The following is a 26,563-nucleotide window of genomic DNA, read 5'->3' as shown; positions in this document are numbered from 1 at the left end:
CTCCTGTTTCTTCTTATTGAAGAGCGTACAGAAGATTTTCCCTTTCATCCCTCTGGAACTTCGGAATAACGTAGTAGTAGCCCTTTTTCGCTCAATACTGGACTACTGCAATGCGCTTTTTATGGGCATTGACAAATTACATAGGATGAAATTGCAATCATTACAAAATGCTGTGGCACGACTGTTACTGAACATCCCCAAGGGGCACTCTACCTCGGCGGTAATAAGAGCACTTCACTGGCTTCCTACACATCAACAAGTGGAATTCAAGGCACACTGCTTGGTGCACAAGGCGCTCTATGGAGGTAGTGCGGCGGAGATCCAGAAAGTGTTCTCTTGGTACACCCCCTACAGAATGCTTAGACCCACTAATATGGGCCTCATCTACACTCCTAAAATTCGGAGAGCCAGATGGGGCGGCCGGAGTATATCATTCTGTGCAGCTAGACCGTGGAACCATTTTTTTTAGGAAAGTATTTTAGGAAAACGCTGAAATCGTGGCTGTTTCCCTCAGATTAAATCACCGGTTCTACGGTCCTTATATACTCCGTACTCTCCTAGCGCCTAGACGCCCCAGTCGGCATTCAAGCGCTTTAAAAATGTTTATCCTATCCTATCTAAAGTAGTCTTGTAATGCTTCTTTTTACTGACTCTGGCCACTTATCTCATTGTTGCACATTCTGGACTCCTGTGACTTCAATTGTGACTTCTGCTGTTTTCTCTACTCACTGCTGTAGTTGTACTTTGACCAGCAACTTGGCTCAATGTGAACCACTTTCGCTTACAAGTTATTGAGTTTGGGAATTTCAGTTTAACTATTTAACAAACTAACAGTTTATATTTCTTCTTGTTGCTCATAATTTTGCAAAGTTTCTTCTTGATTTACATCTTGCTTATTTTCAAACTGGCTACTCAGACCCTCACCAAGCTCTTCAAAATCTCTCTTAGAGGAATGAATGAACCAAGGCCATGTGAATGCTGCCGCAAATTGAAAAATGGAGATGACTCGGGCCTAAAACTTGCATAGGGTTTGTTACCAAAAGTCTGGGGAGTGCAGTACAGCTTTGTGGTGGCAACATTTTTTTGAAGCTTTCGAACAACTCACTTTTATGGCACAGTGCTCGAGTCCTAACCAGTCAAATGCTGTTTCATTCACCACTTTGATAATGTTGTTCTTGAGATGGGTTGATTGCTGAGTTTATGATGTCATTGAGACCTGGGCAGAGGGACAACTAGAACATACAACTGTATTCCTGTCTACAAGTAGCTAATGTGTTGATAAACGACAATAAAAATGGTCTTAAAAATACTGGTAATTTTACCAAGAAATCTTCTGACACCAGCTTATTTCTGCAATTTCAGCTCATCAGTGAAGACAAATTGTTATTGTTATTGGGTATTTATAAAGCGTAAACTCTCGCTCCGAAAGGAGCATCCTGGCGCTAAAGAGCGAGGAAGTCAATGGAGGAGGGAACTAGATGGCGGCCAATACATATGCATCTGACAAGTTGAATAGCCAAGTTTAAGTTGTTTTCGAAAAGGGGCTTCTCGATCTAATAGTCTTAGCTCCTTTGGCATAGCATTCCATGCCCTGGAAGCCAGGACACTGCGAGTTTTTCCCCCTTTGGTTTTATAGTGAAAGATGGGAGTATTGATTAAGTTAGAGCCTGCTGATCTCAAAACTCTGGTGGGATTGTAACGCGTATATCTTTTTGAGAGATATTTAGGGCCAACGTTGTTTAGTGCTCTGAAGGAGGTCAATAAGATTTTAAAGAGAATCCTTTTATGGAGAGGGAGCCAATGCAATGTCCTGAGGGTCGCAGATGCTGAGGATTTTCTGGGCAGTTTTAATACCAGTCGTGCAGCTGCGTATTGAACGCTTTCTAGTTTTTTTTGCGTCTGCTTTTTTATCCCTGCCATCAGGCCATTGCAATAATTGAGGTGGGAAAGTATGAGGGCAACAGCCACAGATTTTCTTGATTCGGTGGGGAGAAAGTGAAATAATTTCTTCAATGATTTTATTATGTTAAAACAACTTCCTGCTACACTCCTAACATGGTGTTCAAAGGACAATGACGAGTCGAAGAGAATGCCCAGATTTCTGGCCACCTTTACCGAACCGGGAGGCGGAGTGGAACCCTTAGGCCACCATTTGCTGGGGCTGAAATTAACATTTTTCCCAATGGGCAGTATTTCAGTTTTACTTGAATTGCATTTGAGATGATTGTTATTCATCCATTGGAAGACATCAGGAAGGCAATTCTGAAAATTTTGTTCGGCCATTGTGGAATTTTTGTCGAGTGATACAATCAGTTGGGTATCATCAGCATATGATGTTACCAGTATCCCATAGAATTCAATAAGATAAATAAGGGGCGCCATATAAATATTGAAGTGTAGGGGGCTCAGGATGGAGCCTTAGGGAACTCCTGAGGTAATGCTTTTCTCATTCGAGAGAAAAGGCCCCAGTGATATGATTTGAGTTCTCTCTAACAGGAAAGAGTTATTCAGTCGAGGGCCCTTCTGTTATTCCGCTTGTTCTCAGTCTATCAATAAGAATTTTGTGGGAGATAGTATTGAACGCCGCCGATAAATCGAGTAATATCAGGACGGCGTTTTTCCCCTCATCCTGTAAATTTTTGATAGCATCAGTTAGTTCGATGAGAGCTGTTTCGGTGGAATGCTTAGGGTGAAAGCCTGATTGTTGGGAATGTAAGATATTGTGTGTTTCCACATAGTTCGTCAGCTCTTGATGAACCATGTGTTCGGTTATTTTCCCAAGGACTGGGAGAAGAGATATGGGGCGTAAGTTAGAAAGGTCTAATCTATTTATCCTTTAATTAACCCTGAAAAAAACGGGGTACCCACAACTGAACATGATGGCAAAATGACTCTCAGGCTTGAATCCTTAATTTCCTTCATGCTTGAGATCCACTCAAAGTCAGACTTTGAGACATCTTCAGAGTCGCCAATAAATATTGTTTCAGTTTTGCAGTCAGATATTGGTGATTAATTAAGACATCTTCAGGTGGCAATGTTTATTTGTAATTTCAGCTCACGAGAGAAGAATGATCTTATTAGCCTTTTGTTAAACGTACCCTTCATGCCGCTCGGTTCCTTGGTATACTACTTAAATATGTGCTGATTGCACTGTGCGCAGACAACACAAGATTTCAATTCAGCAGTTCCATAAGACTGCTGTTCTACATTCAGTAGTTTTTCATGCCTTCAATTTTCTAGTTGTCACACTTTTATATATCTCCTCCCAATCCTCGATGGTGCCTTACATTCTGTTGGCAAGGGAGTTAAAGCACCCCTGAATGGCCGTCACTCTTATTTCAGTGCTCTGGAAAGCTTTATGGGGTTATTTTGGAGTTTTTTGTACAATAGAAGAAGGGCTAACCAAGATCTTCCTTGGGTGTATGAATATTTAGACAATATTAAATCCATTTTCTTTTTCAAACACCTTCAGACACATTGATCTGTTTTTTGAAAAATCTATTTTTGTAGAACCGAAATGCTGGCCAAAGGAAGGGTCACAGGGAACAAAGTTTAGAAAATGCAAATTTCTTTGATAGTCATGTCAATGAAATGGCCTCCATCCTACTCCATTCTGAAAAATTCTCCTTTTATGGCACTCTAGGAGTTTTCAGTCTCAGACTCTTCAAAACTGATTCCCTCTTGTCCATCAGTCTGCCCAACCTCTTGTGAGTCCCACCATCGGCCCGATTTTTTTTTTTGATAATCAAATTTATTGTTTTACAACACATAGAACAGATCAGCAAAAGCACGGAAGACAATAGATCAATGACAGTCTTGCAATTAAAGCATCCCACGATTTCGCACCCCATGAGACATACACAGGCAAAAGTAGTGAAGCAAATCATTCCGTACCTCCACTTCCCCTACACCCTTTGTATTTTTTGGGACATCCTCTCGCCACTTAAAGGGCATTCTCCTGGGTCGCGCACCAATCTACCCCCCTTTGCCACCTCCCAAGGTCAGGCGGGTCAGGACATTTCCATGCCGCCTCTATGTCACGCTTGGCCACAATCATGGCTGTATTAAAAATTCGTCCAGATTTTATAGTTTGCTTTATATTACTCGTTAACCGTGTTTGATGCCAAGTCCCTAAACACTGCCTGTTTGTGCAAGATACTTTAAATACAAATTATACATCTGACTTTGATTTGTGGCAAAGTTCACAGCAGTCAATTACTCTTGGAAACTTCTTCCATGACTAGTTGTGATTTAATTCGCAAATTTAAGTGTACTGTAAATATAAAACATTTGCGCTGGGTTTGTTAATGTTTCTTGTACCGACTTATCACTATATTTCCATTTCTTGGCAGAGAGCAGTTGATGTTCCCATTCCAGTTTCTCGACAGGCTTGGAAAGCATGACATGGAGTGCACCGTCTCAGGAGGTGGCAGGTCATCTCAAGCTAATGCCATTCGCTTGGCTTCTTCAAGAGCCCTGCTGAGCTTTGTCACAGAAATAGACATGGAACATATGAGACAAGGTAGGAGAATAAGAATGATGGAAGATGTCAAAATCTTTGCATAATTTCTAAAATCACCATCAGTGGAATATTGCACCTGCTTTATGGATTTGCGTGCTACCTGTTAGAGCTTTGAATCCGAACTGAATTGCATCTCAGCCTTTCATACTTCAGTGGTTAAGGGAACTAGAAGAGAGCCTGTCCTGGCAGTTCAGTACCAAATGGACCATAGCACTGCTCCGGGAGAAAGATGGCGACTGTTTTCTGTGGTGAGGCGACTGATGAACAACTTTTAATTTTTCACTGATGTAGAGGTCAACGGCCACTCTGGCGTTATGCTTCCTTCATAGTATCTTATCACAACAAGCATTTGCAATGCAACACGTCTCGCATGTACGCGAGTTTAAGCTATTGGCATTGTAAATGGCAATGCCTTTTATTTATGGTTTGGTTTTTGAAACATAAATAAAAGGAATTGTCATTTACAATGCCAATAGCTTAAACTCGTGTATATGCAAGACTTATTGCATTGCAAATGCTTGTTTTCCATTTGATCCTCGGCAAGTCGTTTTTATATATGTCAAGGTATATAACTTTAAGTATGATGTATAAATCACTATAAGTGTGATATATAAATCACTACAAGTGTGATATATAAGTAGGACTCTCGGTTTTATGGTATTTCTGTTTTTTGTCATTTCCATCTGTGTTTATCCATATTTATTTTTTGTCAACTTTATCTGTATTTATCCATATTTATTATGATTTTTGTGAAAAAAGTAAAGCTGAAACTGGTATATTTCCACATTTATTTAACTAATAAATATGCAGTCATGCTTGAATGCCTGCCATGTTTCAGTGATATGAACACACACGGAAGATAAATCAATGCACTTATAAGAAAATATACACATTTCAGTATCAGCCTTGTGCATATTTACCGCTGTTTAAGCCTCTTTACTAAAATTCCTTTTTTTTAACCCCCTTACCTATCAATCCACACAGTTATTGTCCGGGTAGTCATGGCAAGGTGTATTTAGAATCACTTGAAAAGCACCCAATTTCCGTTTATATCCACATTTAAAAATAAATACAGATAAGAAAATAAATGATTTTCTGTCTATATTTATCTGTAAACATCAGTAAAAACGGAAAACAGAGAGCCTTATATATAAGCCAATGGGCTCGATTTAGAGAGGTTGGTCACAGGACCTACTCCAGGAATGCATTTATACAAGCCCATGGCTCCATTGTGCAATATGTGCACATATCCTTATTTCCTCATTGTGCATACAGGCTCAAGGCTCCAGAGTGCGAGATGTGCCTATACAGGCTTGTGGCTCCAGAGTGCAAGATATGCCCATACAGGCTTGTTGCTCCAGAGTGCAAGATATGCCCATACGGGCTCGTGGCTACAGGGTGAGAGATATGTCCATATAGGCTCATGGTTCCATTGTGCTCATGGCTCCAGAGTGTGAGATGTGCCCATACAGGCTTATGGCTCCAGGGTGCAAGATATGCCCATACAGGCTCATGGCTCCAGGATGCGATACGCGCACATATCCTTATATCCTCAGCATGCAACGGGTATACATACCGGCTTGAGAGTGCGGCATATGCCCATAAAGGCTTGTTTCTCCAGGGTGTGAGATATGCACATACAGGCTTCTGGCCCCAGGGTGTGAGATATTCCCATACAGGAGGGTTGCTCCAGGGTGCAAAATATGCCCATACAGTCTGGTGGCTCCAGGTTGCGAAATATGACCACACAGACTGGTGGGTCCAGGGTGCGAGGTATGCCCATACAGGCTTGTGGCTCCAGGGTGCGAGATATGCCCATACAGGCTCGTGGCTCCAGGGTGCGATGTGCCTATACAGACTCGTGGCTCCACGGTGCGATGTGCCTATACAGACTTGTGGCTCCAGAGTGCGAGATATGCCCATACAGGCTTGTGATTCCGGGGTGCGAAATATGCCCATACAGGCTTATGGCTCGAGGGGGCGAGATATGACCATACAGTTTCGATTAGGAACTTTACCAGTCCGCGAACGTACTTCTACATGGAAACCCCCCTTCCAGACCCCTGCCACCTGTCCACACTGCAGCACCGAACTGGAAACAATCCCACATGTTCTCTTTGTCTGCAGTGCCTACAAGAAGCCAAGATCCAAATGGTTAAAACCTGTCTGTCTCCTCCTTGAGACCAGATGCTATGCCCCAGCACTAAGAATTCTGCAATCTGATCCTAACACAGTACTGGCGTGCGGGGTAGTCAAATTTCTTAGTTGGGCGTAGGTGATCAGATGCAAAGCTATGTGATGAACCCCCTTCCAGGCAATCCTTGGTCCCTTATTTCCTTTAATCTCAGGGTGCGAGGTATGCCCATACAGGCTTGTGGCTCCAGGGTGCGAGATATGCCCATACAGGCTCGTGGCTCCAGGGTGCGATGTGCCTATACAGACTCGTGGCTCCAGAGTGCGAGATATGCCCATACAGGCTTGTGATTCCGGGGTGCGAAATATGCCCATACAGGCTTATGGCTCGAGGGGGGGACACATGGCCATACAATTTCGATTAGGAACTTTACCAGTCCGCGAACGTACTTCTACATGGAAACCCCCTTCCAGACCCCTGCCACCTGTCCGCACTGCAGCACCGAACTGGAAACAATCCCACATGTTCTCTTTGTCTGCAGTGCCTACAAGAAGCCAAGATCGAAATGGTTAAAAACTGTCTGTCTCCTCCTTGAGACCAGATGCTATGCCCCAGCACTAAGAATTCTGCAATCTGATCCTAACACAGTACTGGCGTGCGGGGTAGCCAAATTTCTTAGTTGGGCGTAGGTGATCAGATGCAAAGCTATGTGATGAACCCCCTTCCAGGCAATCCTTGTTCCCTTATTTCCTTTAATCTCAAAGCTGTAAATTGTTTAATATGTTCTTAAACTGTCTTTTTAACTATTTATTGAGTGTTTTTTAATAACATGCATTGTATTTTAACTGTTATGTGCTTTTAAGATATCATCATATCGAAATAAAGCTTTGAACCATACAGATTCAAGGTCATATCTCGCTTGTGGCTCCAGGGTGGACGATATGACCATACAGTCTCATGGATCCAAGGTGCAAGATGGGGCCATGCAGGTTCATGGCTCCAGGGTGCGAGATGTGCCCATACATGCTAGTGGCTCCAGGGTGTGACATATGTCCATACAGGCTTGTGGCTCCAGGGTGCGAGATATGCCCATACAGGCTCCTGACTCCAGGGAGTGATATGTGCACATATCCTTGTGTCCTCACTGTCCTTACAGGCTTGTGGCTCCAGAGTGCGAGTTGTGCCCATACAGGCTAATGGCTCCAGGGTGCGATATGTGCACATATCATTATGTCCTCACTGTCCTTACAGGCTTGTGGCTCCAGAGTGCGAGTTGTGCCCATACAGGCTAATGGCTCCAGGGTGTGAGATATGCCCATACAGGCTCATGACTCCAGGGAGTGATATGTGCACATATCCTTGTGTCCTCACTGTCCTTACAAGCTTGTGGCTCCAGAGTGTTGTACCTATACAGGCTAATGGCTCCGGGGTGCGATATGTGCACACATCCTTATGTCTTCAATGAGCAACGGGTGTGCATGCCGGCTTAAAGCTCCAGAGTGCGAGATATGCCCATACAGGCTAGTGGCGCCAGGGTGTGAGATATGCTCATACAGGCTCATGGTTCCAGGTGTGATATATACTTATATGGGCTCATGGCGCGAGATATGCCCATACAGGCTCATGGCTCCAGGGTGCGAGATGTGAACATACAAGTTCGGAGCTCCAGAGTGTGATATGTGTATGTACAGATTTATGGGTCCATAGTGCGTGCTGTACACATATAATATCTCTCAAGTGTGCAACATGTGTGCATACATGCTCATAACTCCAGAGTGTGATATGTGCACATACCAGCTCAGTGCTCCAGAGTGTGACATGTCCACATACAGGCTCAGGGCTCCAGAGTGTGATATGTGCACATACAAGCTCAGTGCTCCAGAGTGTGACATTTCCACATACAGCCTCGGGGCTTCAGATTGTGATGTGTGCACATACAGGCTCAGGGCTCCAGAGTGCAACAGGTGGGCGTACAGACTCGGGCGTCCGAGCGGAGTGGGTAGGTACATGGTGTCACTGGTGCTTCCGCCCTGGATGCTGACCTTGGGAGGGGGCGCTGACCTCAGGTGGAGGCCGCTGTGCTTAGCAATAAATTACTATTTGAAAACACCTACTGCACAGTTCCTTGTGCATACAGCTTTCAGGCAGCAATAAAAATGTCATGATAACTCTTGTGATTAATGTTCCTGTTAGAGAGAGAGATTTGGAGTTATGTTGTGAATGATAAAGTAGCGCAGTGGGTTAATATGCCTGCTGCAAAGAACACATACCGTTCAGATCACAGATCTGTTTTTTATTCAGATAGCTCAGTGGATTACTACTTTTGTCACAGAGATCATTTTGTTACCGCACTTCATAAGGAACAACCCTAACATAGAACAGTGACTATTAGAACTGTCCTCAAAGAGTTCCATACAAACTGCAATAAATAGGACGTTTTGTTTTTCCCCCAGTAGTTCATTTCGCATGTATGGGTTGTGTTTTTACGAGCCTAATGCAATTTTAACCTTACTGTAATAATTTCATGATCTAATTGTTGGGGGCTGTTATTTTATTGGCAAAACTTTTATTATAGACTGTTACTTACTCGGGATTGTGTTAAACTCCTTTCTGCTATTTTAATTCGCACTTAGCACTTGGTGGCAAAAACGCTTGCTTAGAGTGGCCATACCGTTAGTGCCACGCTTTTTACCAGGTCAGCGCTGTAGTCGCTGCACGCCGGACTTCCAACACCCTACTTAATGGCCACTGTTGGTACGCACAGCGGACACGCGCAGCGGGGGCGCCTAAGGCAAGCCGGCCTGCACCAGTCAGCGCACCGACAGCGCCCATGGCCAGTTATGCTGCTCATTTGAAAGTGGCAGTAGGTGATAGGATTTCACACTCCACTGCGTTTTTAAAAGCGCTCCGGCCCCCTTTGTGTCCATCACTAGGCAGGATTGCTATTCCTTGCTACTCGCACTACGCTTGTGATAAATATGGTTTCTCACCTGTTAAAAAGGGTAGGGCTGATGGCCTTTTTCAAAGTTGCCTGGCGCTAACCGCCTCTATACCATTCTAGTTACCAAACAAAGAGGCAGGCGCTGGAGACTGGAAGGCAGGAAACAGAAGTTTTATTCCGACGGAGCAGAACACATCAGATCAGACAACAATGTATCGTTTCGAGGTGCTCTAACAGCCTCTCTGAGGCCTGGCCTTTTATACCCTGGTTTATGACATGTGAGCATTCTTTATTGCAGAAAAGACTCTTTGAAGTATGAAAAGACATCCCCGGAATCCCCGTTTCAGACCCACCCCCACACGTATCTACAGTAGAGGTCCTCACCCCACATACAATAGGAGGGGGCTATCACGCAGCTGAGTGTTCCGCCGATTCTTAGGATGTGTGCGCCTGATCGTATCCCAGGGGGTGGGGAGGCCATGATCAATAGTAGCTCCTTTGAAGAGGAGCGACTCCATACAATAGGGGGGCAATAAACTGTATCCCCCGGCTAGGTGATGGCCTGGGACCCGTGCGGACAACCGGACTCAGAGGAAGGGGTCATCAAAGGAGAGGTATTCATGAAAGGAATGGTCTGCGCGGACAATCGAGCGCAGAGGAAGAGTTTATCAAAAGAGGGATATTCATGAAAGGAAAGGAAGTGTTGGTCAGGCGCGGGTGCGACTCCCAAGGACAGAGTCATGCGGAAGGAGAGGGTTTATGACTTGTGCATGTGAGAGCGGGGGCAGCCAGGGTGTGCAGGGGATGCTCGCAGGGTCAAGGGAGCGCGCTGGCGATCGATCGTGAACAGGGAGACCATGGTACCTAAAATAGCTGCCGTGCATATTGTACATGGATGACAAGATGGCGCAGATGATGTTCAGTTCGCAAACTAAAATTCCACAGTCCTCCCTTTTAACATGTCTCGCCAACTTGTCAATTCGGGTCTATCCCCATAAGGCCACGTACTTCTACCTCGTAGAGGGGACTCATGTGCTCAGTTCGGAAGTCCAAAGTCTTAGAGCACATGCAGTTAGAAATGAGTGCACACAAAGATGGCAAGCATTGAATACCTAGGCAACACCCACATAGTATCACAATCGGTATCAATATGAATGTAAACAACCTCCATCCCCAGCCCTTCAAAGTGTCCCAAAACCAGCTCCCAAGCGACCATCCTTCTTGCTCTTGGTGAACTTCTGAGGACAGTCTATGGAGGTGCTCAATTGCCTTGTAGACTGAGGGCGAGTCTTCTGGCACGTAGGTGCAACAGCTAGATCCGATGATGCGGCATGCTCCTCCACGATCGGCTAGAACAACGTCTAGAACCAGGCGATTTTGAAGGGTCACGAGGCGGACCGCCTGAAGCTCAGCCGTGTTGTTAGCGAGGGCGCCAGCTGTGATGTTGATGGTTGTTTCTATTGCCTGGGTCAGATGTCGGATGGCGTGGCTGTTCGCCATCGGGCCCCACAGAGGAACAAGTCCCTTCACCGCATCCAGCAACTGTGCTCCAGTGGAGTCGGCTTGTCCAATGTCACTTGCGCGTCTCTGCCGGTGATGATCAGCAGGGGCTACATACGTGGGGGGGAGGACGAAAGCGATGTAGCAAGTGCCTCTCCAACCTTTCGGGAGCCAGGTGTAAGCTTTGGTGCCACAAACAAAGTACATATTCGGAGAAGCAACAAAAGAGGGGGGGTCAATTGCGCCCAGTGACCTTGTGATGTGGCAGGCACTGTGACCTACCAGCTGTCTTCCCAGGCCTTCGATGCACACCTGGCCAGTGACGTTGATGACAGACAGGGCCACAGTCAGAGTGGCGGCGGTTCGCATCCGTAGGTGGGGGAAGGTGGCTCTAGCTGGATTATGGAGCACCTGCATTTCTACTCGTTCCTTTGCAGGGATGTTCATAAGGAAGGCGGAACCAGAGGGAACAGGACACAAGGGGGCAGATGTCCTTCCTGTTTTTGTTCAGCCAGAACCCATGGTAGAAGTGTGACACTGTTTGACCAGAAGTGGCGTTGTCCATGTGGCTTTCTTGCATGAGGATCAACCAGGCAAGGCAGGAGCCATGAACTGAGAAAGGAGAAGGGATGAAGGGGATGGAGTGACCGGTGGCATGCGGGAGCAGTCCGCAGATCCAGCAGTTGGTGGCATTTGCAGCAAGGTTGTGCTGGTGCAACAGTTGTACAAAGGAATTGTTCCAGAACTCCTTACGCCTCTCTCGGAGCTGAGGTGAGAGGGAGATCAGGTGATGCTCTTTCATAGTGGTTGGCTGTGCAGTGGTTAGCAATATCTGATGAGCAGGAGTGCTTTCCTCCAAGATCCAGAAGGAAGTCATGAGGAGGAGGCAAAAGAGGAAAGCAATGAAGAAGGCGATTGTCTTTGATTTGTGCATATTGTCAGTCTTTGGGTTCCTGTAGTGGGCATTTCCGGCTGCTTCCATCATCTTCTTATCTGGCGCTTCCATCATCTTCTTATCTGGCGCTTCCGTCATCTTCAAGGTGCTCTGTAGCGGGCAGAACCACAGACTTTGTTTCGCTTCTCTCCGGGTAACCCTTGGTGGTGTTTGGGTCACCGTTCTGAGATTTAACTTAGTCCGTGGTCTACTTAGCCGAAGCTCCCTCCTTTCAACGCAGGAAATACCCTTCCCTGGATGGTACAGTGGGATCAGGGAATTTTGCAAGTTCAAGTGCCTCGGTATCGGGATAACAGTTCAGTGATGGTCGATCCTTGTTCAGGAGCTCTTCTTGGTTGTCGATGTCTTCGGTGGTGGCCAGGGTCGAGGAGACCTTCTTGCAGTGGTGTGCGTGCAGCCAGTGCCGCTTCCCCTCCACTCGAAGAGCCGTCCGGGTGGTGATTAGTACCTGCCAGGGGCCCGTCCACCAGGGTTCCAGACTCTTCGCCCGTTGAAAATTCCGGACTAATACATAGTCCCCCGGATGGATGTCGTGGCCCGGACCCCTGGAAGCATCGGGGATGGCCTGCTGCACCTGCTGATGAATGACAGACAATGTTTTTGTTAATTTGTACAAGTAATCAGACAGCAGGACGTCCGGGACGTCATGAATGAAGGTCGGTTTGGGGGCAGTCCAAAGGTTCATTGGTCGCCCAAATACAACCTCATAGGGGGTCAAATGGTGCTTAGTGGGAGTGGAGCGCATTGATAGCAATGCCAGTGGGAGGGCATCTGGCCATTTAAGTCCTGTGGTGGCCACTATTTTTGACAATTTCAGCTTCAATGTAGCGTTGTGTCGCTCCACCAAACCAGCAGATTGGGGGTGGAAGACCGCATGGAACCTCTGCCTCACACCCAACCCCTTAAAAATTAGCTGGATAACTTCTGCTATGAAGTGGGGGCCGTTGTCGCTCCATAAAATTCGACAGAGGCCGTAGTGAGGAAAAAACTCTTTCAGTAGTACTTTGGCAGTAGTCATGGCAGTATTATCACGGGTTGGATAGGCTTCCACCCATTTGCTGAAGGCACATACAATGACCAGTACATACTTCAAGCTTTGGCATCTCTCTAGCTGAATGTAATCCATCTGGAGGACCTCAAAGGGGTGGTCGGGGATCCCAAACCCTCCCCGGGGCACTACAGTTCCTTTCCCGGGGTTGTGTTGCAAGCAGATAAGGCACTGCTGGACCAGACGTTTGGCTGAGTCGGGGATTTTGTCGTTGTGCCAGACTTTGGAAATGAGCTCGATCATGGGAGCAGATCCTATGTGTGCGGGGGAGTGTGCCATAGTCAGTATGGGGATCAGGTATGAGTCAGGCAGCAACCATTTGTTCGCATCCTTTGTCCGCCAGCAGCCTTCATCGCCCTTCAGACCCACCCGTGCCCACTCAGTCAGTTCGTGAGGTGTGCTGGTCGACTGGATGTCTCTAATCGTCCCCCTAGCGTCAGTCCATTTCTCTGCTTGTGACCTGGTCACATACATGCGTGTCGTTGTCCTGTTTTCAGCTGTGGTTCGCGCAGTGATATCGGCCAGCGCGTTTCCTTGTCCGACTAAGTCCGCCACCTTCTTGTGTGCCTGACACTTGATCACTGCTAATCGTTTGGGGAGTAGTACTGCTTCGATCAGGGCAGAGACTAGATCCCCGTGGAGGATGGGTGTGCCGTCAGGAATCCCCTTTCCCTCCATAAGAGCCCAAAATGATGAACCACCCCGAAGGCATACTGGCTGTCTGTGTAAATGTTCGCCGTGGTCCCTGTCGCTATGATGCATGCTCGTGTGAGGGCTATTAGCTCTGCCGCCTGCGCGGATCGTTGTGTGATGCGGGCTGTCTCAACTACAGTTCGGTCTGTCGTTACCGCATAGGCAGCTGAGGTGGTGCCATCTGGGAGTTTGATGCATGAGCCGTCTACCCATAGCTCTCCATCAGGGTCTGTGAAAGCAGTGTCTCGGAGGTCAATTCTACTCCTAGTTTGTTCGTCAGTGAGGGTTACACAGTCGTGTATGGGAGGCACGTCGGGGTCACTTTCTGGCAAAGGCAACAGTGTGGCAGGATTCAAAGTCGTGCATCTCTTCAGAGTGATGTGGGGGGCAAGTAGGGTCAATTCGTACCCTGTCAGTCGTGCACTAGTCAGGTGTTGAGTCTTGGTCTGCTTCAAAAGGGTGTCGACCGCATGGGGTACTAACACAGTGAGGGAGTTCGAAAGTACGATTCCCTCGCTCTGACGGATAGAGACAGCAGCGGCGGCTACTGCTCGAAGGCAGGCAGGCAAAGCTCTGGCTACGGGGTCAAGAGTAGCAGAGAAGTAGGCACAAGGGCGCTGCTTAGGGCCGATGGGCTGAGTTAGAACAGACAACGCGCATCCCTCCCTTTCATGAGTGAAGAGGTAGAAGGGCTTGGAGTAATCCGGTGTTCCCAGGACAGGTGCTGAACAAAGGGCATCCCGCAACTCTTTAAAGGACGTTTGTCATTCGGGGGTCCAAGGGAGCGGGAAGGGGACATCTTTGGCCAACTAGGAAAGTAGGGGTTTTATTATGAGGCTGAAATTTGGTAACCACTGTCTGCAGAAAGAGGTTAGACCCACCAAAGAACGGACTTGCTTTTGGGTTTTTGGGATGGGGGTGTCTAGGATGGTTTGGATTCGATCGGGCGTAAGTTTCCTCCCTTCTTTGGACAGGAGATGGCCTAGGTATGTCACTTGAGGCTGGCAGAACTGCAATTTCTTTTTAGAGACTTTGTGGCTATTTTCTGCAAGAAAGTGTAAGAGTTGGACAGTGGCTGTGATTGCAAGTGGGGTGGTGTCGGCCGCCAAAAGGATATCATCGACATATTGGATCATCACCACTCCATCTGGTAGCTGGACGGCGTCCAGCTGTCTTTTGAGGGCCTGGCTGTAAATGCTGGGACTTTCAGTGTAGCCCTGGGGAGCTCTACAAAATCGGTACGAGCGCGATTTTAGGGTGAAGCCCAAGAGATAACGGCTGTCTGGGTGGATGGGGATAGAGAAAATGCATTTTTGAGGTCAATGACAGTGAAGGTGGTGGCAGTAGACGGGATGAGGGTCAGAATGGTGGTGAAGTCTGAGACTACAGGGTACTGGGGTACAACCACTTTTTTAACCTCCCGCAGGTCGATGATGAAGCGGTACGCTTTCTCATCTCCCTCGCCTTGCTTCTTAACAATGGGTAGGATAGGGCTGTTGCAGACATTGCTAACTACTTCCTCGACCACTCCTGCATCTACCAGGGACTGAATGATCGCTACCAGTGCCTTCTCGCCCTCGGGCGATATCCGATACTGTGGGAGTTTCGGGAGTATTGCGTCTTGTCTTACCGTTATGTGCACAGGGTCAATCATCATTCGTCCCACATCAGAGTCATTTTTGGCCCATAGGTACGGGGGCAGGGTGTCGAGCAAGGACAGGTCAGTGTCAGTTATGGAGTACATGTGTCGTGCTGGGCAGGATTTGGACATGCTCGGGTTGTCGTACAGGATGACTCGGACTCCATCTGGGGAACACCTAATGGTTGCTCGAAAATGCTTTAGTAAATCAATGCCCATAATGGCGTCAGGGGAGTTGGAGGAGAGCAAAAATGTTGTGTGAGTGGGGTTGTTTTCTAGGTCAAAGGAGATAGGTACGGACAGGGGGTTAGTGGAGGGCGTCCAATCGAAACCTATCGATGTAATGTGTGAGCCAGACAAGGGTGCCCTTGGAATCAGTCGTTTCGATAACACACTACGTGTCGCCCCAGTGTCTACCAAAAATGGAGACTTTGTACCCAGGACCTTAGCGGTGACATAAGGACCTTGCTGGTCAACACAGAGCTCGACTGGATCCCTCCCTTGCCCCTGGCAGTCCTATGCAAAGTCGGGGGGCATTCTCACTGTCGGATAGTTGATACTGGTTCTGTCGGGGACGGTCAAACGTGTTCGATCTCCCTGGTCTGTCGTTGTTGGTGTCGTTTGTGTACCCTCGTCCCTGTCCCCTATTTCTCGGTCCACCCGCTACGTCCTTGGGGTCCCTATTTCTGTTCATTTCTAACAGAACCGGACACTGGGATTTCCAATGGGCGAATCCTTTGCAGAAGGCACACTGGTCCTCGCTAATGTCTCTACGTCCAATGTGGGGTGTTGGGGTGCGATCTTTAGGAGGTGGATTTCTAGGGGAGGTTGATTGGTAGTTCCCTCTGTGGGGTTCTCTTCTGACCGATACCCCTTGTATCTGGGCTATCATCACCCTTTCTTTCAAATCTTTCTTCTTTCTCTCGGATGCCCTATCACTCTCATTGTTTTGATGTTCGTAATACTGAGCCATCTAAAGGATAGCTGCGGGTTTGGAGGCCCCCCAACTACTCTCGCTCGTCTGTAACTTTTGGGAGACCTCTTGTGATAGACCCTTTACATAATTTTGCACAAACAGGTGTTGTCCGGTGGCGGTGGTCATGTCTTGGCCACTGTAGTCGGAGAACACCGTCTCAAATCGGGAGAAGTATTCCGATACGTCTTCCTGGGGTTTCTTACGGCAAGCCGTGACTATCGACCAGTCTACCTTTTTCTCTGGGATTAATGTCTTTAGCTTCTGAACTATTTTGTCTGGGAGTTCCAGTACGTCTTTTACAGGTTTCCTTCCGGGCTCTCGCTGTCTATCTAGCTCACTGAGTTGATTCCAGGTATGTCCGAACAGATCTGTGTGGTCGGCTTTCCGGATTTGCTTCCACACGTCAGCCGGCAGACAAAACAAGTCAATGTCCGCTAAAGTCATTATCGTCGAACCCAAGGCTATGCCTAATTCGGTATAAAATGCTGTCGGGTTCTTTCTTAAATCGGGCAGGGTTTGCCTAAAAGTTAAGATATCTTGTCGATCCCATGGTTGATAAACCCAATTGTACACAACCCTCCCCTTTGCATCTGTGTGGTTGATATCGTCGTTTGTTCCCTGACCTCGTGGCGGAACCCAGTAAGGGGCCGCTTCTCTGATAGGCATCATAGTGTTGGCTACTTCTAATGAGGACTCGGTCGTTTCAGGGACTGTAATCTTGACTTCTGGTTTCTGTTCCGTGAGGTGGCGGAAGACTTCAAGTGTTTGCATGAAGAGGTCCGTCACATCGTGTTCAGTCCCATCTCCGACATCGACCTTTCTATATAGAGTTGTCAGTTTAGCGGGGCCCTTATTCTGATACCTATCCTCATATGCGTTCAGGGTGTGGCAGCTGAATCGTAAAATGAAATGCCGTCTGTGGCTACCGGCATGTGAATTGTGCATATCCATTGTGTATTCTTCGCTCTCCTTCCGTTCTACTAGTGTCTTCACTATCTTGTCAATCCCATCCCACTCATCTTTGCTCAATCTATTTGGTCTGGCTGGTGGTTGCTTGCTAGCCTCGGGGTCATCTGGTGTCGTTACTAATGCAGCCGGTGCAGAGGCCGCAAGGGCCGGGGCACTAGCGCTAAGGTCACTCTCGCTTGTATTTGGAGCTGGTAGGTGCTGTATCAGAGGTTGGCAGGGGGCATATGGAGGGGGCATGTAGATGATTGGAGGACCTAGCAGTAACTCATCGTTCGCCCGTTTTTTGGAGGGCAGCTCAGGGTAGAGCGTAGAGGGGGTCCTAACAGGGCATTGGCCTGTCAACCCTGATTCTTGCTTTTGTGTAGCTTCCTTTCTTTCTTTTATTTCTTCTTCTAGTTGCTTAGCGGCTAGGTGGGCTGCCTTTCGTAACTCTTTCCCTATTTTTGCTTCTTCTCTTTTCTTTCGTTGTTCCGCTTCTTTGCGCCACATGCCGATACTATCGAGCATGGTGGGCGTAGTCTTATTTTTCTGGAGCGCTGCTTCTAATGTTTCTATTTTATGATCATCAGAGGAACCTATCAGTGGCCACTGACTTTCGGGGTCCTTCTTTGTATATTTATGCCATAACTTATTATAAGCAATAGCGACTAGTCCATGCTTAATGAACATGTCCTTATTAGGGGTGCCTTCCAGTGGAGCTGGATGGTTCATCTCTAATGAGCGGTCCGGGCTAAACAGGCTACCAATCAGTGGGGAGAAGATAGGCATGACGGATTACAACGGGGACAAAAGTCTGCACTACCTATCTTATCACTGCGCGCAAAGACTAGACAGAATATTTCTATTCTTCGTTGTTTGCAGGCGGTGAATACCTCAAAAGAACCAATATCGAACAATCAATGTTCGGTCAATCAAACAATCAATGGGGAGAATAAGTAGGCACGACGGGTTACAACGGGGACAAAAGTCTGCGTTACCTACCCTTTCACTACCTGCAAAGAGAGAACCTGTTCTTCCCTGTTTGCAGACAGAGAATCTCCAGAAAACAATCCGCGAACAATAGTTCGGGCCAAACAATCAATCAGTGGGGGAGGAAGATAGGCACGACGGATTACAACGGGGACAAAAGTCTGCGTTACCTATCCTTCGCTACCTGCAAAGAGAGAGCCTGTTATTTCTCTGTTTGCAGACAGCGAATCTCCAAACAAATCAACAAAAGAGTAATACTAGTATTATCCAAATCAAACAATCATTTCGCAATTTGTCGCATTTACACGACCTTACCCGGACCGCATGGACAGTTTCCTGTCTTCCGAATCCAGCGCCCGATCGTCCTCTATTCTTCGTGATCTTCGCGGCACTCCTGATGGTTCCCAGTCAGGACCGTAGATCACTCGAGAGAGGTCTGTTCGGAATCAGTGAAGTTCGGATGATCGGCTGTCAGACGAGGGTCTATCGGACAGGAGCTCTCCCGATCGTTGCAGTCGTTCACTCTATCTTCAGGACCTCTCCCACTGGATCCACTAGTCACTGATGGGCCCCACGTTTGGGACGCCAATTGTTAAAAAGGGTAGGGCTGATGGCCGTTTTCAAAGTTGCCCGGCGCTAACCGCCTCTATACCATTCTAGTTACCAAACAAAGAGGCAGGCGCTGGAGACTGGAAGGCAGGAAACAGAAGTTTTATTCCGACGGAGCAGAACACATCAGATCAGACAACAAGGTATCGTTTCGAGGTGCTCTAACAGCCTCTCTGAGGCCTGGCCTTTTATACCCTGGTTTATGACATGTGAGCATTCTTTATTGCAGAAAAGACTCTTTGAAGTATGAAAAGACATCCCCGGAATCCCCGTTTCAGACCCACCCCCACACGTATCTACAGTAGAGGTCCTCACCCCACATACAATAGGAGGGGGCTATCACGCAGCTGAGTGTTCCGCCGATTCTTAGGATGTGTGCGCCTGATCGTATCCCAGGGGGTGGGGAGGCCATGATCAATAGTAGCTCCTTTGAAGAGGAGCGACTCCATACAATAGGGGGGGGCAATAAACTGTATCCCCCGGCTAGGTGATGGCCTGGGACCCGTGCGGACAACCGGACTCAGAGGAAGGGGTCATCAAAGGAGAGGTATTCATGAAAGGAATGGTCTGCGCGGACAATCGAGCGCAGAGGAAGAGTTTATCAAAAGAGGGGTATTCATGAAAGGAAAGGAAGTGTTGGTCAGGCGAGGGTGCGACTCCCAAGGACAGAGTCATGCGGAAGGAGAGGGTTTATTACTTGTGCATGTGAGAGCGGGGGCAGCCAGGGTGTGCAGGGGATGCTCGCAGGGTCAGGGGAGCGCGCTGGCGATCGATTGTGAACAGGGAGACCATGGTACCTAAAATAGCTGCCGTGCATATTGTACATGGATGACAAGATGGCGCAGATGATGTTCAGTTCGCAAACTAAAATTCCACACACCCAGTCTTGATCTTCCAGTTAGGAATCCTAGTCGAGTTTACATATCCAGGTGTTTGCGAGCCGCCCTTATTAACGTACGATCGCTTAGGAAGCACCATGTTGATGTGTTTGATCTGATTCTGGATATTGCCTTGGATATATTGTTCATTACGGAGACTTGGTTAGATGATACCTTTAATCCTATTTGCCTCTCTTTCGAGTTTCAAGGGAGGCTCAGACATACAGGCACTTTCAGGCGGCGTCAGCCCCGTTCGTGAGGTGCATCATCAGAGCTGTGTGAATAATAACTGCGTCAGCCCCGTGCGTGAGGTGCATCATCAGAGCTGTGTGAATAATAACAGCTGTGAGCCCGTGCGTGAGGTGCATCACTAATTTGCCTCTTTCGAGTTTCATGGGAGGCTCAGAAATACAGACACTTTCAGGAGGCGTCAGCCCCGTGCGTGAGGTGCATCATCAGAGCTGTGTGAATAATAACTGCGTCAGCCAAGTGCGTGAGGTACATCATCAGAGCTGTGTGAATAATAACAGCTGTGAGCCCCGCGCTGAGGTGCATCATCAGAGCTGTGTGAATAATAACTGTGTCAGCCCCGTGCCTGAGGTGCATCATCAGAGCTGTGTAAATAATAACCGCTGTGAGCCCGTGCCTGAGGTGCATCATCAGAGATGTGTGAATACTAACTGCGTCAGCCCCGTGCCTGAGGCCTGAGGTGCATCATCAGAGCTCTGTGAATAATAACAGCTGTGAGCCCGTGCCTGAGGTGCGTCATCAGAGCTGTGTGAATAATAACAGCTGTGAGCCCGTGCCTGAGGTGCATCATCAGAGCTGTGTGAATAATAACAGCTGTGAGCCCGTGCGTGAGGTGCATCATCAGAGCTATGTGAATGACAGCTGTGAGCCCGTGCCTGAGGTGCATCATCAGAGCTGTGTGAATAATAACAGCTGTGAGCCCGTGCATGAGGTGCATCATCAGAGCTGTGTGAATAATAACTGCGTCAGCCCCATCATCAGAGCTGTGTGAATAATAACAGCTGTGAGCCTGTGCCTGAGGTGCATCATCAGAGCTGTGTGAATAATAACTGCGTCAGCCCCGTGCGTGAGGTGCATCATCAGAGCTGTGTGAATAATAACAGCTGTGAGCAACAGCATACTCTTGCACACACTCTCCCTGCTCACCAATTCAAAGTTTGCAAAAAATTTTATGCAAAGCATTGTCATACACAATGCCAATAACTCAAACTTTAATGCTGCAAGACCTATTGCATTGTAAATGCTTGTGTTTTAAGCTCTGATATATGATCCTCTCAGGTTTCTCCCTTGGGTGGAATGCACTGCCCTTGGCTATTCGTAGTATTCAAGATTCCCTTACTTTTAAGAAAAAGTTGAAAACCTTTTTGTTTTAAGCTCCGATATATGATCCTCTCAGGTTTCGCCCCAAGTCGCTCTTTGGAGTAGCTGAGCGCATTACAAATGCATATAACAATAACAATTATCTCTTCCTAATGTTGCTGAAAAGAGTTTGTTTGCGTAGATATACATTCTTATTAGTAATGCCAGCTTTTACCAGTGCTTTAAAACAAATTAAATGTATGTAAGAGAAGGGCTATGGAGAAACGAGGGGCTCTTTTGCCCGGTGAACAAATCCTAGCAGGGAGTTATGGGGGGGAAGTAGAGGGGGGTCATAACTGATTGTCACACTAGCGCTAATGCAGGCCCTGCCCTTCATCAGCGCCCTATCCAAAGGAATACAAGATTCACTCCCACAGGGTCACGCAAAAAAATGCGCCGAATGTTAACCCCTTCCACGCCCAGGGGATGAGAGATCATGAAGCAAACACCGGCCGGTAAGTGACCACCAGCCAAGGCTGCAGCCTGAGGCATGAACTAGTAAGGAATGTGCGAAGCGATGCCCATCCTCGTACACTTGAACTCTGACCCGTCCCTTGAATTAATGGACAGCAGCTTTAGGTTGGAATCTGCTCTAAGAGCTGCTTTCATCTCTACGGTGTTGACTCGGGTGATGAGCGTGCGGCTGTCTCCATGGAGTTTGAGGTTTGGGACATTTTGGCGTCATTACGGTAAGGAGGGCAGGAATAAATTCTATAGGAACATCGGATTGTAAATCCTGGCCGGGTGTGTCCTATTGCCGTTCAGATTCTTATCACGCTGTGTCCTGGCTTGCAACCGTCCTCCTGTGACCTCTCCGAGGGGGGCACAGGCTAGGGGCAGAGGGCAAGATGGCATGGCACCCGTCTCTGCTAAATGTTCAGATTCCAACATAAAACGCAGTCACTGCCAGCGCTATATCTGTAAAATAAACGTGTCTCACACAGATGTTATTCTTAAATGTATAAAGGTGTACCACTTTTTCAAAACAGATGGCCCCTGCACGCCGCTCCGTAAACATCATAACAACAGCCTGAAAAAGGTGGGAGAGACACTGCGTGGTAGACAAGCGCGCACACGCTAATAAAAAACACATGACCCCTGCGGGCCGCTGCTGGCTCCCGAGAGCAAAACGCTTTGGGAGTAAACATTTCCCAAGAAGCTGGGACCTACACACACCTTATGCCAATTGCGTAAGCCAGACGCAAAGGCCAATGGCGTGTAAGCCCCACAGGCACAAGCTTCTACAGAAGCTGAAGTCATTCCAAGAGGGCGATTTCCTATGCAGTGCATGTGCGCTGCCATAGGCTTGACTTAAAAAGGCAATACGAAGGTTCTCCAAAACATGATCTACTTGTGAATGTTTTCAGCGCAGTAACTAGTTCTTCGCTCAGAGCCTTACGTTACCTCTGCATTGTGGTTGTCAGCTAGAAAGGAGTCTCATGAGTCTGTTTTGTGTATTTTTTTCATTGCTCTGTGGTGTACTCCCTCATATGAGTATGTCTGTACGGTATTCTGTCCCAATGAACCCTAACGGACGCCTTTATGCGCCTCTGAATTGTTTGTCAGGGGTAGTAAGTACTACATACATACAATGAATTGAATTTAAACTATGTAGTACCTCTTTGTACTAAAGTTCTTGTATCTCCTCTGCTGAACCACAAGATGGCAGTGTTTACTAAAAGTTGATCATCTAAATCATTCTCATTTATTTTAAAAAACTATGACCCTCATGCAATTCAATTTAAGAAATAGTAAATTACGACAAATAACCACTTTCAATGTGCGATTCTTTAAATGGAATGTACAAAATTAATTTGTTATTGGTGGTCGCAATTTGTGCAACGACTTTTAACTACACTGTCGGAATTTTGAAAACTGATCAATGTATTAATACTGTGGTTCTCAGAATACCGATTTAAAGTGGGTCGCAATTTGAGCTATCTCATCACATGCAAGAGGTAGGTCTTACATTGTGACCCACTTCGGTTGCCTACATTCACAGACATGGCGGCCTGCTGAAGTCAGGAGCCCACCATGTCTGTGATTGCTTTTAAATAAAAGTCTTTTTTTTTTTAATAGTATGCACACCGCTTTCCTAAAAGATAAACAGGATGTGTTTAAAAAAGAAAAATGAAACAAACCTTTTTTATGAGCAGGCAGTGGTCTTATGGACCACTGCCTGTAATGTTGTGTCGTACCCAGCAATGATGACGCTGCAATCATGTAGAGTTAACAGTCTTTATTTAAACACGTCTACCTCTGAAGAGCGCCGCGCCTCAACTGTCTAACGGTCTTCCGCGCCAACCCACTACGCAGCCGCGTAGCCCTGCGCGGGCGCGGCACGTCACGTTGCTTACGTGACGTGCGTACACTAGTGCGCGCTACTACATATCTCCCCCTTTTACCCAACATGGAGATAGTTCCTCATTGTCCACTGTTCAACTCATAGTCTTTGTATCTTGCTGGTTTAACCACCACCCTGCCACTTCGGGTCAGTCTTACCGGAGTGCTGGTGTTCTCACATTCGTTACTTCCTTCTGACTCCTGCGCAGCCGCGCCTGCTTCTCCTTCTCTCCTACTTCCTCGGGCCATCCTCTCCAACTCGTGCTCTCTTGTCTCTAGATCCTGTGCGTCTTCTCCTTCCTCCTCGGGCACTCCTTCCGGAGCCTCCTGCTCTGCCAACTCTGTTCCTTCATCCTCCCAGTCCGTGGTTCCCTGATTCCAGTTCAAAACCTTGTTACATCTCGCCATGCGGTCTTGTGACCAGACGTTGCCATCACTAAGTAGGGCCGCCCTGCCTCTTACTTCTCTCACTTGCATAGGCTTGCTGTATTTACTCGCACCCTTCCTCTGCACATTAGCCAACTTCACTCGCACCCATTCTCCTTTCTCTAATCCAGTGTCTCGTACATTCCGTCTGCGATCATAGTGTACAGTGTAGGTTGCTTGGGCTTTCTCAAGATTTGCTCGCACCACCGCGGGCGACTATTCACTGGTGATTGTCTTTTCTTTCTACACTCGATTGTCCTGTGTGAAGGGTTCTCTGCCTCGGAGTATTTGGAACGGGCTGTATCCTGTACTGGTAGGTGTTATCCTGTACGCCCAGATCATGTGCCAAATCTCCGCCTCCCAGTCTTTGTCCTCGGCTATGGCAGCTTGGATTGACCCCATCACCACTCTGTTAAAGCGCTCCACTAAACCGTTGCCGGCTGGGTGGTAAATAGCCGTGTGCCTGGCACCTATGCCATTCCTTTCCATGAATCTGTTCCACTTCTCTGATTTAAACTGGGGCCCATTGCACCACCTTGGGGATGCCTTCTCTCACAAACGTGTCTGTTAGGAACTTGATAATTGCATCTGTGTCCATGGTCTCTCTTATCATAATCTCTGGCCATTTCGAATACCTGTCCACCATGACACACATGTACTTTTGCACTCCTTGAATGTCCAGGACCGGGCCCAGTATGTCCACGCTCAATTCTTCCCAAGGGTTCTTTGGTATTTCAAACTTCCCCATCTCAGGTCGGAGAAGTTTTAAGGTTTTATCTGCTCCTTGACACCTGGTGCAGTTCCTGACGTGTCTTTCTGCTTTCAAGTCCATTCCCGGCCACCAGTAATTTTGCCTGGTCCTCAGCCTCAATTTGCAGATCCCAAGGTGTCCCTCGTGGAGGGTGTCCAGTAACCGGTCTATGAGGTCGGCGGGTGGTATCACTCTCTCCCCCCTGTACACAAATGTTCCTTTGTCTCCTATCGATAGTTCCTCTCTAACTTCATAGTAGGGTCTGAGTTCCCTCACCAGCGCTCTCTTCTCAGGCCAGCCTTGCGTCACAAACTGCTTCACTTCCCGTAGCACTGCGTCCTCGTCGTATGCCTTTCTCCATTCCGTGAGGCTGATCGAATTTTCTTGGTCCTCAGTGAGTGCCACCCATTCCTCCGTTCCTGCCGTATCTCCATCACTGGATTCCATCGCAGCAGCTCTGCTTAGGTAGTCTGCTACACGATTCCTGTTCCCGGGTACATGTTCCACATCGTACCGGAACTCTAGTAGTTTCAATGACATTTTTGATATTCTTGGTGTGGCTTCAGCGTGCCCAATTGACGTCAGCACCTTGAGCAGAGGTTTATGGTCCGTTCTCAATTGGAACCGTATGCCCCACAGAAATTGCCGGAACCTCGCGGTGGCCCACACTACTGCCAGCCTCTCCTTCTCTATTACGCTGTATCGTTTCTCTGTGTCCGACAACGTGCGCGAGGCAAAGCTTATAGTTTCCATCTGTCCTTGCCCTCTGTCCTGCATCAGGACTGCTCCCAAGCCCTTATCGCTGGCATCCGTAGTTAGGACCGTTCTGCCTTGGGGGTCGTACCCTTGAAGGGGAACGGCTTCCGTGATCGCTTCCTTGATGTCATCGAACTCACTTTGTGTCTCTGCTGACCACCTGAACTCAGTGTTTTCCTTCGTGAGTTGCCTCATGTGATGGGTTCTGGAGGCGAAATGTTGCACGAATTTCCCATAGTACTCGGCCATGCCGAGAAATGATCTTATTTCCTCCTTGCTGATTGGAGGAGGTGCTTCACGGATCGCCTTGACATTTTCCGTCTTGGGGGTCACTCCATCCACGCCTATTTCATGTCCCAGATATGTCACTGACGACATTCCTATGCGGCACTTTGACCATTCCGCGGTGAGACCCTTCCCTTCCAAAATCCGCAGCACGTTCCCTAGTTTTGCATCATGATCCAGCTTGTCGCAGCCCATTATCAAGATGTCGTCTTGAAAGTACTGGACGTCGGGGCTCTTATGGAATAGCTGGTGCATCAGTTTTTGGAAGACTGCCGCTGCAGACGCCAGTCCGAATGCCATGCGTAGGAACTGGTAACACTCGAACGGGGTGATAAAGGACGTGAGCCGGCGGCTTTCCGGATGCAGGGCAATTTGGTGGTAGGCGGAAGTCAGGTCGATGGTGGAATACCATTTGATGCCTCGGGTGTTGGCCAGCATCTCTTCTATCCTTGGCAGAGGGAATCTTTCCACAACTATATTCTTGTTCAGCTCCCTGAGGTCCACGCCAGCCGGACCTTCCCGTTGGGCTTCTTGACCACCACCAATGGCGAAAGCCACTCCGCACAAGTGATGGGTTGAATGATCCCCTTCCTCTCCAGCTCTTGGAGCTCCTCGCGCACGGCCTCACGTACTGCTATGGGGATGTTTCTGACTCGGTGGGCTACAGGTACTGCCCTGTCCTTCAAGATGATCCTATGTGCGAACTTCTCCAGCTTCCCCACTGTGCCTCCGAACACTTTGGGGAATGTCTTCCTCCACCTGTCTTGGTCAGGCCACTCT

The 26,563-nt window shown here is 47.8% G+C and overlaps 1 protein-coding gene across 1 annotated transcript in view; it reads left to right on the top strand.

Annotated features, from left to right (window-relative positions):
- Window positions 1-26,563, top strand: part of MRPS9 (mitochondrial ribosomal protein S9) — a 538,970-nt gene that overhangs the window by 499,606 nt on the left and 12,801 nt on the right. The window contains exon 10 of the mRNA XM_086934678.1: window positions 4,353-4,522. Coding sequence (XP_086790804.1) covers window positions 4,353-4,522 — 170 coding nt within the window. The remainder of the gene's footprint in view (window positions 1-4,352; window positions 4,523-26,563) is intronic.

This window comes from Lissotriton vulgaris, chromosome 8 (assembly GCF_964263255.1).
Source record: "Lissotriton vulgaris chromosome 8, aLisVul1.2, whole genome shotgun sequence".
Taxonomy (NCBI): domain Eukaryota; kingdom Metazoa; phylum Chordata; class Amphibia; order Caudata; family Salamandridae; genus Lissotriton; species Lissotriton vulgaris.
This window is presented reverse-complemented; position numbering and strand designations above follow the sequence as displayed.